Below are 17,635 nucleotides of genomic sequence, written 5' to 3'. Positions count from 1 at the left end.
CATTTCATCAGTGTCAGGAGAGGTTCACATACTGTTATAAAATAAGCTGATGTCTTCTTTTAAAAATAGCTTTATTGAGGTATAATACAAATACTATAAGATTATAATAATTCAGTGGTTTTAGTCTGTTCACCAAGTGTATGCACAGTCTAAATTTAGAACAGTTTGAAAAAAATATTTATTTTCCCTTTTGTTGCCCTTGTTTTTTTTTTTATTGTTGTTGTTGTTATTGATGTCATTGTTGTTGGATAGGACAGAGAGAAATGGAGAGAGGAGGGGAAGACAGAGGGGGAGAGAAAGAGAGACACCCGCAGACCTGCTTCACCGCCTGTGAAGCAACTCCCCTGCAGGTGGGGAGCCGGGGGCTTGAACCCAGATCCTTATGCCGGTCCTTGCCCTTCACGCCATGTGTGCTTAACCCTCTGCACTACCACCTGACCCCCAACAGTTTTTTTTAAGTTCTTTATTGGGGGATTAATGGTTTACAGTTGACAGTAAACTACAATCGTTTACACACGTGTAACATTTCCCAGTTTTCCACATAACAGTTCAACCCCTACTAGGTCCTCCTCTGCCGTCCTGTTCCAGGACCCGACTCCCCCCCCCCCCCCCCCCCCGCCCCGCCCCGGAGTCTTTTACTTTGGTGCGGTACACCAGCTTCGGCCCAAGTTCCGCTTTGTGTTTTCCCTTTTGTTCTTGTCTTTCATCTTCTGTTTTGAACAGTTTTTATTACATCCCAGTAAATCACCTATTTATCAGTAATTACTCCCCATAATTACTAAATCACTATGTATGTCTGTCTGTCTGTCTATCTACAGGTTGTTGGAAAAGTCATTATGCATATTTGCCTAGAAAAAAAACATGTCGTGACTTTTCCAACAATTACACACACACTGTTGGCTTTCATATAAATAAAACCGTGTAGCATTTGGTTTCTTGTATCTGACCTCTTTTACTTAACACAATGTTTTTTTATGTCTATCTACGTTCTGTAATTGGTACCAGAACATCATTCTTTTCTTTGAGTGAATAGTCCCATAGTATAGAGTTGCTCCAGTTTATTTTTCCATTTACCAGTTGATGGATATTTGAGTTGTTTTCCACTTGCTGACTATTAAAAATAATGTTGGTGTTGTGTCCACATTTTGATGTGGCTCTGTGATTCAACTCCTAGGAGTGCTAGTGGGAAAGTCGCTGCACAGTCTTCCATTGCTATCAACAGTGTATGAGGCTTCTGATTTCGCACATCCTCTCCAACATTTGGGCTTTTCTCTTGAGTATTATCATTGCGAGCGTGTGCAGTGGTATTTCTTTGTAGTTACTAGCATTTTCCAGATGAATAGTAACATGCTACAACTTTGCATCTTTTTATTGGTCATTTGTATATCTTCTTTGGATTAATGTCTTATTAAAATCCTTTGCCTTCTTATTACTAAGAGTTCATTATGTAGCCTAGATAAAATGTTTCTTACTGTCTGTGATTTTCAAATATTTTCCCTGATTTGTGACTTGTCTTTATTTCCTAATGATGTCTTCTGAAGTGCAAAACTTTGACATTTTGATGACACCCAGTTTATGTATCTTTCACTTGTGTTACTTGTGCTTTTTGATGGCATGTTTGTGAAGCTGTTGGCTAACCAAGGTCAAGAAGTTGATGTCTATATTTTCCTCTTAAGAAGGAATGCAGGGGCCAGGACATAGCTCACCTAGTAGGGCGTGTGCCTTAGTAAGCAAGGGGTCCTCAACCTGAGCCCCAGCATCACATGGGGACCACGGATAACATGAAGGAGCTCAATGAATGATAGAGTGGTGGGCTGTTTCTTTCTTCCTCTCTCTTTCTCTCTAAATAAAAAATGAAGGATTTGACTCAGGAAGCTACATGGTGGTATCCCACATGTGTGAGGCCAAAACCACTCTTCAGAGGGGCATTAAAGAAGGAATATGTTTCGTAGTTTCATCTTACACTTAGTTATTTAATCTGTTTTGAGTTCTTTGTGTATGGTATGGAATAGGAATTTATATTTGTTCCCTTTTTTGCATGTGGCTATCTGGTTGTCCCACTGAATAGTCTCTGTGTCACTGCAAAAATTCAATTGACTTGAAATGTGAGGGTTCATTTTGGGATGCTAATTACCTTCTGTTAATCTATATGTCTAGCCTAATGCCAGTACTGTACTAGAAATAAGTTTTGATATTGGAAAATAGGAGATCTCCAACTTTGTTCATTCCGATTTTACTTGGTTTTAGTTTTGGGGGATTGCGTTTTAAAATTTTTGTTTGATTTCATAGGTACAAAGATGTTTACATAGCTTTAAAGTTGAGTCTACAAAACAAGCAACTTCAAAGCCTAGCTTCTGTCCCCATCACCCCTACCCTGTTCCTTCTTTATCCTTGTAGATAGCCATCTTTTGGGAGGGCTTATGTTTTCAAAAGTAATAGCACTGCGTGTTTGTTAAGTATCTTCATGTGTGTGTCCTTTTCTCCATCTTAGCTAAATTGCTGCTTACCATTGACTCATTTTTCCATTTTTTTAAAACTGGAGATTAGTGTGTATCCTATGTAGATGTATTTCACATTTTCTATAGCTATGTACTGCAATCATTTCTCATATTTGCTATTACAACTATTACTGTTGTGAGTAGCTTTCTGTAGCATAATGTCACGTTATGTTTTTGTCAGTGTGTCTTTGGATAATTTGGAAGTGGAGTTGCTGGGTCAAGTGAGGTTTTGCTCACTATTATAAAGCACCTCTTCTTTGGGAATGTGGCACCTTATAACCCCACCAACACTGTGAGTGTGTTTCCCTTCAGTCTTAGTATCACAACATGCTATCTAAATGTTGTGTGTTTTTTTCCCCAGTTGATAGAAGGCTGTAATTGGGTGCGGTTTTAATTTGTGGATTAAAAAATTTTTTTAATTAAATTTTTAAAAATTTATTCCCTTTTGTTGTCCTTGTTGTTTTATTGTTGTAGTTATTATTGTTGTTGTTATTGATGTCGTTGTTGGATAGAACACAGAGAAATGGAGAGAGGAGGGAAGACAGAGGGGGAGAGAAAGACACCTGCAGACCTGCTTCACCACTTGTGAAGCGACTCCCCTGCAGACGAGGCACCGGGGTCTTGAACTAGGATCTTTACACAGGTCCTTGTGCTTTGCAGCACCTGCGCTTAACCCACTGTGCTACCGTCCGACTCCCAATTTGTGGATCTTTTATGAACATTTAAAGTATGACAAAGAGTCAGTTAGATTGATTAGCATAGGGTAAGGGAACTTGTAAACTCAGTGACACGTGTCTCAACGAAAATGAACTCAGGATATTCAGTGAAATCCATCAGTCTTGACAGGGATGTAGAGGTCACACAGGCTCCTGCGCTGAATATGAGTAGACATGGGCCCCAGGTCAGATCGATGGGGTTTACAATTAATGGTATTTATATATTTTTCCCATGTTTGAGAGCTTCTCTCTGCTCTGATCCAGCTTTCTAGTCCTATCCTCAACTCTGGCACAAGCTTCCCAGACAATACTCCTAGACCACCTGCATGTTAGCTGTCAGGCTCAGGCAAAAGTTAGTAAAGTCATGGGCCCCTTGGAATATCCCTAAAATAGACTTCCTAGCTTCCTCCAACATGAAGACCCCAAATCTCATCCGCTCCATTCTTACCCTTTAGCTCCTGTTTATTAAACAGTTTGTTCTGCCACCAAGTTGCAGATGCTACCATGATGCCAACCTGACTTCCCTGGGCAGACAACTTCACCAGTATGTCCTGGAACCCCAGCTCCCCAGAGCCCTGCCCCACTAGGGAAAGAGAGAAACAGGCTGGGGGTATATATTGACCTGCCAATGTCCATGTCCAGCAGAGAAGCAATTACAGAAGCCAGACCTTCCTCCTCCTGCTCCCCATGAAGATCTCTGGTCCATGCCCCCAGAGGGAGAAAGAACAGGGAAGCTTCCAATGGAGGGGAGGGGATATGGCACTCTGGTGGTGGGAACTGTATGACCTGTACCCCTCTTATCCCACAGTCTTGTCAATCATTATTAAATCACAAAAAAAAAAAAAAAACAGTTACGTGAACTCCCATAACTCTTTCTTTTTTCTTTCTTTTTTTTTATTGTTGTAGTTTTTGTTGTTGTTGAATAGGACAGAGAGAAATGGAGAGAGGAGGGGAAGACAGAGAGAGGGGGAGAGAAAGACAGACACCTGCAGACCTGCTTCACCGCTTGTGAAGCGACTCCCCTGCAGGTGGGGAGCCGAGGGCTCGAACCGGGATCCTTAGCCAGTCCTTGTGCTTTGTGCCACGTGTGCTTAACCTGCTGCGCTACCACCCGACTCCCTCTTCCATTATTCTTATAGTCTAAAATTTATTTTTTGCTTTATTGAGTTCACTTTTTTGTCGGTTTCCTCTCCCCATTTTATATTGGGTTATTGTACTTTATAAAGACCTGGATGTTTTTGGAATATGTGCCTCAGGGCTTTGTATGACGGTAGTTAAGCCTGGCTGAGGCTCCTTGTAGTAAAAGGGTCTGAGTCCATGTTCGTGTTAGTCTGCTGGTGACTGTGAGCCTCGCTTGTCCTCATCTTCCCCACATGAGCCTCCCGCGCAGCTCTGAACGTGACAGAGAGTAAAGAAGAGGCTGACTGTGGAGCTGGAGTGAGGTTTGAACTTTACTCAGCGCCAGAGGAGAGTGTGTTGGAACTTTCTCATTAGCTCCCTCTTCTGGTGGGTGGCAGCCAAAGCACAACTGATCCTGCTTCCTGTTCTGGCATGCGTGGTGCAACAGCGCCCCTCGGCTCTCTGAATGCCAGCCTAGGCCTTTAGCTGCGTGGCTGGGTCTTCCTAGTGTGTTCTGCAGGAAAGAGACTAAGATGGCCAAGAATGAGCTGAAGAAAGGATGGTTTTATATCTATAAAATAGTTAGCAAACAGGCTTTCAAGAGATTTCTGATAAATATTTGATAAAAGTGGCAGCAGCATCAGTGGCCAACAGCCATATGTCGGCATTCCCCTTTCAGGATGCTTTTGGGGGAAATCTCTTGTCCAGAGAGCAGTCTGCCTGTTACCCTTAATGATCTATCCAAGGAAAATGTGGGCCTTAGGGTCTGTTAGAAACCACTCTTTGTTGTTGCCAGGGTTTCCCAGCTCAGCGTCAGCTTTTTTCAGAGAGAGAGAGACAGACAGACAGACAGAGACAGAGACAGACATACCCTTGTGCCAGAGTTTGTCCCAGTGCAGTGGTGACTGGGTTTGAATTCAAGTCAGATGCATTGCAAAAGCAGGTGTACTGTCCAGGTGAGCTGTTGGGTTGTTGGCAGAGTCATGGCATATTTTTGCTTTGAAAAAAAATACATCATGACTTTTCCAACAATCCAATATTTTGCAGACACTGTTTCCTTTTTTTGAAAAACAGTTTATTGTAATTTATTTATTTTCACATGATGGTTTCATATGGTCCATCAGAATGGGTGACGGCCTTTGCCTTCTCATCGTGTTTGGTGCTTCTCTAGGACCTGGGCTGGGATTCTGTGTGGGAGCAGACCTGGGCGGCAGCCAGGGCCTCGCAGGTACATGTGCCTGGTGGCAGCTGTAGCACCGAAGCCCAATAAGCTTTTGCACTGTGACCAGGAGTTTGAGATTGTGGGTGCCAGGTGGTGCCAGTGTTTGGAGTTTGAGTAGGCCTGGGTGACACTAAGGTTTTGGGCTTACAGGCATCTGGCAACTACCAGTTTTGGCTGTGAGAGCAGGCTAGGACCCCAGCCCCAGGTGGACACAGGCAGACTCTGGACCTGGCGGGGAGCAGACCCTGGCAGGCCTTGGGAAGAGAGTGATGCAGAGAGTGGGGCCTCCGTGCTGACTGGCTGGACTTTGGGCGCTGGGTGGGGTGCTTGCCCACTGTAAGGATGTAGCTTGTAGCTAGCCGGCCGTGTGGGATGGAGTCTGCTGGGAGTTAGTACTCTTGCTAAGTGCCTCTAGTCCCCAGCTGGCTCTGTTACCTGGTAAGGCTGGGCGAAGCCCCGATTTATCATTTTCCCCCAGGCCCCTCCAAGTTTATAGCCTGTAGTTGATCACCTCCCAGTCCAGCATTCCAAGTACAAGATGGCGAAAGAGCTGGCATTTCAGGGTGTTAGCGCAACCATCCCTCTGCTCCACGGTGAAGTTGTGCACCTCAGACACCTCTTCCTGGCTGCAGCTTGTTGCCTCCTGGCAGGGGCTCCACCCTCACTAGGACCGCTCTCTCCCCGTCCCCATCCCCGTCCCCGTCCCCTGGATGCTGGCCTCTCGTTGCTGGTGGGGAGCCATGTTCATCTGGATTTGAGTTACTTTTCTGTGCAGATGGGTTTCCATTCTGGTGTAACTGCTGTACTTACAGGGGGAGGTAAACACAGCTTTTCCTTATTCAGCCAACTGGCACTGCCCTCAGTTTTCTTTTTAAGACCCTTTTAAATTAGGCACAGGGAGCGGACCTAGCACTGCTGCACATGCGCAGTACCGCTAAGTGGCCTCCATGACCCAGTTGTTTTTTAATGAGGGAGAGTGTGTGTGCGCTCATCAAAGCACACACAGGCAAAAGAAAGAAGGGGGACACCACAGCACTCTTCCTTCATCCATGGAGTCCTCTGTGCCCCCATGCGTGGCAGGAATTGAATCCGTGGCCTCATGCACACTGAGCTGTATGTTCTTCCAGGTGAACTCTCTCCTGGCCCTGTACATTTTTTCTTATTATACTTGAGAGGACAGAGAGCAATTGAGAGGGGAGGGGAGATAGAGAGGGAGAGAGATAGAGCCCCGTGGACCTGCTTTACTAGTCATGAAACGCCCCCCCCCACACACACACACATACAGGTGGGAAGCGGGGGCTTGAACTCTGGTCCTTGTGCATCGTAATACGTGTACTTAACTGGGTGCACCACTGCCCGACTCCCATATTTTTCATACAGTGCTACGGAATGAACCCAGGGTCCTGCACAGGCATGATACCCTCGAACCATCTCCCTGACCTAACTTTTATTGTATTTATTTTTTAATATGGAGACACCAAAGGACCTCTCTGCCATTTCTGGAGTCCCTGGGGTGCTCTTCATGGGGCTCCAGTGACATACTAGAAGGGCATGCATTTTACTTACAGGGCCACCTCCCAGGCCCACAAAGACTTCTTATTTTACAACTGGGAGAGAGAACAGCGAGAGATCATATCACTGCTCTGGCATCTATTGTGCTGGGGAGTCAAACTTGTAGCCACGTGTGTGCAAGGAATGTACTCTACACACTGAGCCTCTGCTGCAGCTGACGGGCCTTTAACTCGCTTGAAATTTCTCTTCTAAATAAAAAAAAAAAATCCTAGATTCTTGGTAAACATGAAGTAGTAATTAGTTTGTCTGATTTGCATGGCATAATAACTGTTACATCGTGACTTCTTTTGCCCTGCTGCAATTTGCATATCCTTATAAAAGGTGCTCATGTCATTTATAGTGACATGATTTTTAGTTGCTTTGATGAATAAATGATGTATTTGGTGGTCCTTTGGTAGGAGTTGCTGAATGAAGAAATGGGTGACTTAGTGCCATGTGGTTGTAAAAGCTGCTCTAGATAAGCAATTAATCATTTAAACAATGTCTCTCGACAGGTTCTGTGGCTAAGAACTTCTTCACTAAATCAAAGCTGTCCATTCCAGAACTCTCTTATATATGGTAAGAGCACTTAACACCACATAGTCGGAGAGTATCATACCTGCCCACCTTTCAGTTCCTTCTGTTGTGCATTTTGAAAGTCTCGTATTTTGAATTTATGTATTTTTAAATTTTTATTTATGAAATGGAAATACTGACAGGACTATAGGATAAGAGGGGTACATTTCCACACAGTGCCCACCCTCAGAGCTCCATATCCAGTCCCCTCCCTTGAGAGCTTCCCTAGTCTTTATCCCTCTGGGAGTATGGGCCCAGGGTCATTATGGGGTGCAGAAGGTGGAAGGTCTGGCTTATGTAATTGCTTCCCCCTGAACATGGGCGTTGACAGGTCGATCCATACTCCCAGCTTGCCTCTCTCTTTCCCTAGTGGGGCAGGGATCTGGGGAAGCGGGGTTCCAGGTCACATGGTGGGGTCATCTGCCCAGGGAAGTCTGGTTGGCATCATGGTAGCATCTGGACCCTGGTGGCTGAACAAGAGTTAAGATAGAAAGCAGAGCAAATTGTTGACTAATCATGAACCTAAAGGCAAGAATATTGCAGATGAAGATTTGGGGTCTCTGTTTTGGAAAAAGCCCACAGGTCTATTTTAGGTCTATTCCACAGGGCCCATGACTTGACTAGTTTTTGCCTGAGCCTGACAGCTAATATGCAGGTGGACCCAGGTTATTGTCTGGGGAGATGATGTTATAGCTGGAAAAAGGACTAGAAAGCTGGATCAGGGAAGAGTGTAGCTCCCAAATATGGGGAAAGTGTATAAATATTGTTAACTGCAACCCCATCGATCTGATCTGGGGCCCACAGTCAGCACAGGAGCCTGTGTGACCTCTGCATCCCTGTAGGTCTGAGCTCACAGTCTGTGGTCATTGCTAGGAACATTCCAGGCTGCACTCATTTCAGGACCCATCTTCCTCGGGTGGTAGGTAGAGTGTGTTGCCCACCTTCCCTTAGGAGAAAAGAACACTCCCTACCATTGTTGATCCACAATGAGGGCCAGGTGCTATAGGGGCCCACAAAGGGGTCCATTGTGTTGTTTCTGATGGAGATGACCAGTGACAGTGGTGAGAGGGATCTGTTAGAGGTCTAGGCTCATCATGTCTGTGTGGGAGTTCAGGGACTCCCATTTTGAATATTTCAAAGCAGACGGTGTGAATAGAACTTAAGATTTTAGTGGCTGTGAAGATGAAATAAGTTCCTGTACGAAAAGTACAGTGAATGGCGTCTGGCACATAGTGTGCATTGGAAGTGTTAGCTGTTATTTGAGAAAGGGATGTCCTACTCATTATTCTCGACTAGACCCCTTTCTAGTTGAAGCAAAACAGAAAGCAAAACTTTATGTTCTGATTTCAATTTTTGCCCACTTGTGATGCAAGTAACCAGAAAAACCTCAGAAAAGCTATTCTTTGTATTCTTTTACAAGGTCAGGTGGACAGAAGGTCCACAGTGTTTTAAACTTAAGCCATCATGGGCTGTTTAGTCTGCCTCTGAGCTCCATGAACCGGGCTGGCGTCTTATCAGCTGGCTCCCCGTTCCCACTGGCAGTTGTGGAGGGCACCGCACCTTGCCGTGCAGCTAGCTGGTGACCCCAGGCTCCAGAGAGGGAGTGCTGGGAAGGGATGAGACCTCCACCTGTATCTGCAAAATACTTGGATCCCTTTGGAAAGTCACTGCAGACTTGCACCATTACAAACTTATAATAGAAATAATGAACTAATTCATTTCATTATAATAAGTCACTGCAGACTGCTTTTTAGGAGACTTGCACCATTACAAATTTATAATAGAAATAATGAAATAATTCATGAGGATTGAAAGTATAAAATGCAGGATTCCTTATTGTGTTATGTGCATTTTATTGGAAGATGATTCCAATAATACCCCTGTATCTAATATTTTTTTGTTTTTAATTTTAAGCAGGGAGAGAGAGAGAGAGAACACACCAGAACCTCACTCTGGTATATGCAATGCCAGGGATTAAACTTGGGACCTCACAGTTGTAAATTCAGAATTCTACCATTATACCACTTTCCTGAGCAGCCATTTTTGTTTTTCATAAGTGTCTTTTGTGTGTGTGTGTGTGTGTGTGTGGTCCTGATGGGTCTCAAATGCAGTCTCATACATCCAAGAATATGCTCTCCCACTCCGTTATAGCCATGACCTTCTACGAGATTTTGAAGGTAGGAAAAAAAGATGATTTTGAGAGAATCAATTACAGAAGCCAGACCTCCCACCTTCTGTACCCCATAAAGATCTTTGGTCCATGTTCCCAGAGGGATAAAGAAGAGGGAAGCTAGGGATAAAGAATAGGAAAGCTATCAGGGGAGGGAATGGGATATGGAGTTCGAGTGGCGGGAATTGTGTGGAATTGTACCCCTCTTATCCTATCTATGGTCTTGTCAGTGTTTCCATTTTATAAACAAAATCTTAAAAAAAAAAAAAAAAAGAAAAGAACAGGGAAGCTTCCAATGGAGGGGAGGGGATATGGCACTCTGGTGGTGGGAATTGTATGAATTGTACCCCTCTTAACCCACAGTCTTGTCAATCATTATTAAATCACTAATAAAATGAAGAAAAATAAAAATATTGTTAAGGGCAAAAAAGTTCATTTTGAAAAGAATGCAGTCTGATAAGAACTCTCAGTTTTAACATGACTGGTGTGAGACTTCCTACCTTTCAGTTAAGACACACCTGTCTGAGTTCACTCCATGTTTCTCTGACTCCTCGCCTTGGGAATTGCTATTTTAGTCTGGTGAGTTCTAAATATTTGAGGGGACGAGGATGTGAAGGTCCATGGAGAGCAATGCATCTCACTTTAGATATTTTTCTTTCCAATAGTAACACTTTTCTAGTAAATTTGATGCTTTATCTCTTGTCTGAACACAAGTATGCTTGTCTCTGCATACCAATTGGTTGAGCTTGTGGGGTCTTAGTTACTTTGGCAAATCAGTTTCTTTTGTGCTGAATAAATAGATCTGTGCCTTTCAGTGGAAAACAGCTCGGAAGGGAAGATAAGCCTCATAGAACTCTTTCTTCCCTTCAGTCTTATCTGGTTCCAGCCTTCCCTAGCCATTTTATCTGAAAGCAGAATTCAACCAGTGTTTACTCATCTTTTGTTTTTCTTAGGAGAGAATTCTTAAGCAAATTTTTGGTACAGTATATATGTGACTTGAAAAGTTGAAGGGTTTCCCTTAAAATGACAAAGAAGAGCTTCTTGGTGAGCGAAGGTGACTGTCTAATGAGACTGTTTCCTGCACCAAGGCCAGACCTCTTCACACCACTGTCTTAGTGGTTTGCATGTTTTGGGCTGAGAGTAGCTTGCCGGCTACACCCTGCGGTAGGTGTTGACCCCGCCTGTTGTGTTCAGGGAGCTCAGTGATGCTGACTGTGATGGAGCCTTGACCCTGCCTGAGTTCTGTGCCGCCTTCCACCTCATTGTGGCCCGGAAGAACGGCTACCCACTGCCCGAGAGCCTGCCTCCAACTCTGCAGCCAGACTACCTGCAAGCAGGTAAGGGCCCCATCAGCCCCAACTTGAACCTGGGGCATTGTTCCATTTAGGCTTCCCAGGCATTCCCAAAGTGTTCCAGAATGCCCCATGCATCTATCCACAGTTGCCGTCCTCTGCCATCTTACGGTGGGAGTGCATGGGGTGATCTGGGTAAGTGGGAGTCAGCTGCTAGTCCCACCCTCATACTGTCTGGATGCATTTGAACTACAGCCACTTAAAACCCTGCACGACGGGGCCAGGCAGTGGTGCACTTGGTTAAGTGCATGCACTACAGTGCGCAAGGATCCAGGTCAAGTCCCTAGTCCCCACCTGCAGGGGGAAAGCTTCACGAGTGGTGAAGCAGGACTGCAGGTGTCTCTGTCTCTCTCTCTCCCTCTCTATCTTCCCCTCTCAATTTCTCTCTGTCTCTATACAATAATAAATAAATAAAACATTAAAAAAAAACCTTGCATGACAATTGTGGACTAGGCAAGTACTAAAATTCCCAAATGATAAAAAAAAAAGTCAAGGAAGTTCTTATAGAGCGAAATGCGGACTTGGCAACTTTAGGCAGTGGCCCTGATGATGGAATGCAGCAGAACTCTTCCAGCCAAACAAATACCTGACAACATAGTGAAAAACACATACAGTGAAGTGTGTGGAGAGCTCTGATTGCAAATGTTCATTTGATAGGTTTTTGTATATGTATGCATCCATGTACCTGCGGGTTACGTTTCAGCATACCAGAAGGTTGGGTTAGAACTGTGTCTTTCTTCTTAACAGAATAGTTACTCCCAAATCCTTTGCATAGGAGATAGTCACAGTGCCTCCACGTTTGTAGCCAGTCCTTTGGAAGGCAGCGGCCCCTGAACTCCATGGTGTTGTTTTATGCTCTCTGTGTGTCTTTCTGTCTGTCTTTCCCTCCTACCACTTTCCCTCTCTTTTTCTTGGGTATTTAGAATAAAAATAAGTGGACCAGGGAAGCTGCTTGTTGGTCTTCATGTGTGAGGTCTTCGGTCCATTTCTTGGCGGCCCATACAAGCAGTGGACAGTGATCTGATTTCTATTGCACAGAGAAGTATAGCTTCCTGTGGAAGGGTCTCACAATATCTGGTACTTTCAATAACCAGACTTTTTAGGGGAAATATTTTTGAAAATATTTATTATATGAGAAGGGGAATGTGGGAGGGAAAGGGAGAGGGAGAGAGAGAGGGAGAGGGAGGGAGGGAGAGAGAGAGGGAGAGAGAGAGAGAGAGGGAGAGAGGGAGAGGGAGAGAACACGAGAACACACCACTCAGTTCTAGCATATGGTGTTGGAAATTGAACCTGGAGCATTTGGCACCTTAGACATACATGTTCGGTGCTCTAATTCTGAACTATCTCCTCAGCCCAGAAGTTTCTGAAAAATATGAGAATTTAATCATGGATGAGTATTGTCATGAGAGAGCAGTGCCTAGAGAAGGTGTGCCTAGTTATGAATAGAATGTTTATTTTGTGATTCGATTTGGCAAAGCTCTCAGATATTCTTCTCAAGTCTTCTGCTCATGATGACACTAAAGTCAAAGTGGTTAGTGGCTTATCTAAGCTAGCCTTGGTGTCGTGTCTCTGACTCTTAAAGTAAAAAGTTGTCATTTTCTGTACTGGATAGCCAGGGGGCCAGGAATCAGCGACACGAAGTATTTGACTGGGGCCAATGAGAGATGAAGATGGGGGGGCGGTGAGCTATTCTAAGACCTTCCCCAAGTGCCCCGTGAAATGTGTAAGGGGAAGGGTCCAGCTACACTTTTTCAGGGCCTGAATTTTATTTAAGAAAATGTTTTATCGGTGATTTAATATTGATTTACAAAATAACAGGTATAATTCCGCACCTTCCCCACCACCAGAGTTCTGTGTCCCCATTCCCTCCAGTGGAAGCTGCAGTAGTTCTTCCAAGGTCACAGATAGGGTTGACTATTATTTTTTATAATTATCTATCTATAATTGGAGTTCAGAGCCCTGTGATCATCTTCCATTAACATTTACCCGTCTAGGAGTATGGACCAAAATTCTTTTTGGGGTGCAGAAGGTGGGAGTTCTGGCTTCTGTAATTTCTTCTCTGCTGGGCATGGGCATTGGCAGGTGGATCCGTACTCCCAGCCTGTTTCTATCTTTCCCTATTGGAGTAGGGCTCTGGAGAGGTGAGGTTCCAGGACACGTTAGTGAGGTAGGTCATCTACCCAGGGAAGTCAGGATGGAATCATAGAAGCAGCTGCAACTTGGTGGCTAAAAGGTAGTAAGATACAAAGTAGAACAAAGTGTTTGATGAAAAGGAATCAAAAAGTAGGAATATAGCAGATATGAATAGGGATTTTAGCGTAAAAAGCTAGGGAGTCTATGTTAGGTTAGGTAAGCTCCTAGGGGCCCATGACTGTGTTAATTTTTCCTGGAGCGTGACAGCTAACATGGAGATGGTCTAAAAATATTGGCTGGGGAGATGGTGTAAGAGTTGAGAATAAAACTAGAAAGTTTGTTAAGGGCAGAGAGTAGCTCCCAAACTTGAAGGAAATCTATGAATACAATTAACTATTTACCATATTGATCTGACCCAGGGCCCACATATATTCACATTTAGCACAGGAGCCTGTGTGACCTCCGAGTCCCTGTTAGTTTGATGTCACAGTCCATGGTCACAGCTGGGAACATTCTAGGCTGCACTCATTTCAGGACCAGTTTTCCTAAAGTGGTAATGTGGACTGAAACCAGCCTCCCTTCAGAGAGTGGGGCAGTCCCTACCATTGCTAGTTCATAGTGAGGGTACAATCCTGTTGAGGCCCACAAGAGGGTCTATGGTGTTGCTCCTGGTAGAAGTGACCAGTGGTGGTGGAGAGAGGGTCTGTTAGAGGTCTAGGCTCGTTGAATCTATGGGGCCTGAGCTTCGCCGGTAGCTGCTTTCTGCAGCTCTCGCCTGCCACCCGTCTTCACAGACTAGCGAGGGAGGACGCTCATAAGTCCCCAGAAACTTAGTTTGCAGGTGGACACCAGGACACACTGCTGTGTTTCCTCTTTGGTCAGCCTCTCTCCTCCCCTGGCCTCTCCTTGCCTCGCTTAATTTCTCCTAAATTGAGGCACAAAGAAATGCTAATATTCCTGGAGCCGTCTTGGCAACCGTGTGACTCCCATCGCCTGGCCAGTGCATGGTCCTTGAGGAACCCCTTCTCCTGGAAGTGGGCCCACACGGGGCTTTGTCTTTCTCTAATGGGGAAGAACAGTTGCCCGGGGGACCTTGAGCTGCTCTGGGGCCATTTACTTTTCTTCACTGCCTTCGCGTTTCCTCTCCTGAGCCTGGGCAACCTCATCTGCCACCCACCCCATTAGCTTTCTGTTTCCAGTTTTGCTCAGCGCTCCTTTTATTGCTCTGATGTCCTTTGGCCAAGGAACTTGCCGGATGTCATGGCACCTTGTTTGAGTGGTCATTTTGTAGCTCTCCAGGTGTTTCAAAAGTCTGGTGAAATGTGTCCACACCCGGAAGGCCTGAGCGAAAAGTATGCTAGCAGAAGAGAGGCTGCGTGCGCCTTGAGCTGTCTTGTCTTGAGTCTTTTCCCTACTTACTGCAAGAGGCTGCGTGCAAGAGGCTGCAGTGGAGGAGAGCCTGAGTTCTCTTGCCCAGTCAGTCGGCAGCTCTTCCACCTGCCGTGGTTTCTGGCTGGCCCTGGACTGAGACTGTCAGCAGGCATTTCTGGAGAAGGAACTGAAGGACCACCACACACCCTTCAACTGGCGGCGCATCATTCTGGAGCCTCTGTGATGAACCTTAAATAGTAATTACATAGTTCTGACAGAAATGAGACCTCCTGGAACCCCATCAAACTCGGCGGCAGTCTATTTTAGGCAAAGCCTGAGGGCTGAGCAGCTAACTCTTAAACACTTTGTTCCCCACGCTTATCTTTGTATAAAACTCAAGAAGAAAAAAAAAAAAAAGGTGGAACTCGTAAGGTGTTTCCCATGCTTTTAGACTCTGCTTTTATTTCCTTGCTGTAAACCAACAAAATATGAGTGGCCCTACTCGTTTGGGGGCTCATTTTTTTTTGTGGTATCCCACTAGACTTTTTGAAAATCTTATTCAAGCATTTTTCTAATTGATTTATAACGAGTCTTTAAAAATTGAATTCAGGGCACTAGAATAGGGCTCACTGAGTAGTGCGCATGCTTCACCATGTAGAAGAACACAGTTCGAGTCCCTGCCTACAGCATGCAAGCATCTCGCAAAGGGCAGCAACTTCCTAAGTGGCAGAGCCGTGCTGTGGTGTCTCTCTTTCTCTCTCTGTCTTCAACCCTTTCTCTGGGAAAGAAAAATGGAAAAGAAAAGGCCCTCATGGGACAGAGGGAAACTCTGGTGGAAAAGCAAAGAAAATTGAATCTGTTTCTTCTTCTCCTTCAGATTTTGTTTATTTATTAATGAGGGGAGAGGGAGGAAGAGAGAAAACCAGACATCACTCTGGTACGTGCCGCCCGGGATTGAACTCAGGACCTCATGCTCGAGAGTCTAATGCCTTAGCATTTGTGCCACCTACTGAACTACCGAATCTACCTCTTGACAAGCTTGGTAAAGATTATACATTTGGTTGAGATCATCATTTATCCTAAGCTATCTAAGCCTGTTTTCAGTCATGAAATGGGATTTGTTGTAGCTGGATCCATTTCACTCTAAATCTCGGAACAGTTCCTTTTCCCTAGCAGGAAAACTAGAGGGTAGTTTTAGAAGGAAATTTGGATTATTTGGTGGCTTACTTGGGAGCCTTTTCATACTTTCATGTCTAGGTACTAGGTCAGTTCTGCTGTGGAATTTACCTTTAGTTTGTTAAAAATATCATTTGTGCACTTAGTAGGCGTGCGTTTTCTGTGGTCGGAACGTGGTAGGTGATTCATTCTGTCCTGGCCAGGCCCACTGATGGTGATCAGAGGATGGCTAGGAAAGGAACTCACTGGTGCGGGCTTGGAGCCTGTGAAGAGGAGGTTAGCTGAGCCAGAGAGTATGCGGCCTTAGGGGAGATGCCTGTCAGCCATTATGCTGTGCAGGGAAGGATGAACTGGGGGAGACTAAGCCCTGTGGGCAGAGGGAGTGGCAGGGGGTGCTTCGGAGTCCTGAGAAGGGACTTGGAGCATAGGAGGCCAGGAGAGTCCAGCTCTCAGTGCCTGGAACTCACAGAACCCGGGAGGGGGGGGTGGTGGGGTTGAAGAGGCTATGGGGGAACCAGCCTTGATGCTCTTAAACCGGGAAGTTGAAATCATCAAAAATGTTTCAAGCAGTGAAAGACTTACAGTTTGAAGTGAGCGCTCTGGCTGCAGACCAGAGAGGGGACTTAGAGGGGCCAGGGGTGGAAACCAGACCAGATTATGGCAGCAAACCAGTTGGGAACCACAGGGGCACCCCTGGGGGAGGTGGAGAGATAGGGGTGTGCTGGAGAGAGACCGAACACTTAATTGATTGCATTTGTAGTTTTTGCAAGTGATAGCTTTCTTCACAGGGAGACTCTGTTGCAGTAATGCATTAGTCCTGTAATTCTAGTCAGTTAACTCATTGGGAAGCTGGAAAGAGAACTTGCATATTAGTTAAAAACCACTCTCAAGGTTAGGTTGAGGAATGCTACCCAGAAAGGCATTTATTTGAGTTTTTACCAAGGAGGGGGAGGGGGAGGGGGAGGGGGAGGGAGGGAGGGAGGAGGAGGGAGACCACCTGCACCTGGTATAGGCAGAACCTCACCAGAGTCCAGAGTTTTCCTCACCTACTAGCAGTGAAATTCGGAGGACCGGAGCAAGCAAGCAGATCTGGCGGCTGTTACCCAGTGGCTGGCACTTTACTGGGGGTCGGGGGGCGGGGGGGAAGTTGCTATTTGAAACCCTCATGGGACTGGGAACATGGAGGCGGCTTAAAAACAGTGCCAGGCCATCTTTATTAACAGCTGATTAACAATTAAAACATTGCACTACCATCTTGATTTCTTAATTAGCTGGTCTTGACAAGTTTGATTTGTGGCTTCTGTTTATTGTCTGTCTCAATCTACTTCTTTCCTGTGGAATATTGACAATTTTTCTAATTGTTGAGACATTTCTTTCCTAATTATTTTGTGACAAAGTTGTGAGGCAGAATCTGCTCCTAAGAAATAGTTGCGTGAAGTCTTAGCTTTTCAACTAGCATGGTTTTTCCTCAGGCAGAGCCACTCAACTACCCACCTAACAGCCCGTGCCACCACAGTGCCCTGGAAGAAACCTATAGCGTGATTATGTCTTTGTTGTAAATCAACAAGAACGTATATTGTTATTTTCTGTTGCTGCCACGAATCCAAAGGAATGAGTATTCATGAAGTTTTCTCCAGTACACATTGTCATAAGATCTTGCTTGTTTCCAACACCACCAGCTAAACAGTTTTCTTAAAGTTTATGGTAGTAAGACTATCACCATAGTTGCTACTGTTTAAAAAATAGGGCTA

The 17,635-nt window shown here is 45.1% G+C and overlaps 1 protein-coding gene across 9 annotated transcripts in view; it reads left to right on the top strand.

Annotated features, from left to right (window-relative positions):
- The window catches only part of REPS2 (RALBP1 associated Eps domain containing 2), a 141,716-nt gene that overhangs the window by 43,401 nt on the left and 80,680 nt on the right, over nucleotides 1-17,635 (top strand). For all 9 annotated transcript variants that reach the window (XM_060182983.1, XM_060182982.1, XM_060182987.1 and 6 more), the window contains 2 exons: nucleotides 7,622-7,685; nucleotides 11,047-11,189. In XM_060182983.1, the coding sequence (XP_060038966.1) occupies nucleotides 7,622-7,685; nucleotides 11,047-11,189 (207 nt within the window). The remainder of the gene's footprint in view (nucleotides 1-7,621; nucleotides 7,686-11,046; nucleotides 11,190-17,635) is intronic.

The sequence above is a fragment of the Erinaceus europaeus genome, chromosome X (assembly GCF_950295315.1).
Source record: "Erinaceus europaeus chromosome X, mEriEur2.1, whole genome shotgun sequence".
NCBI lineage: Eukaryota > Metazoa > Chordata > Mammalia > Eulipotyphla > Erinaceidae > Erinaceus > Erinaceus europaeus.
The sequence above is the reverse complement of the archived record's forward strand: the minus strand, read 5'-3'. Positions and strand labels throughout refer to the sequence as shown.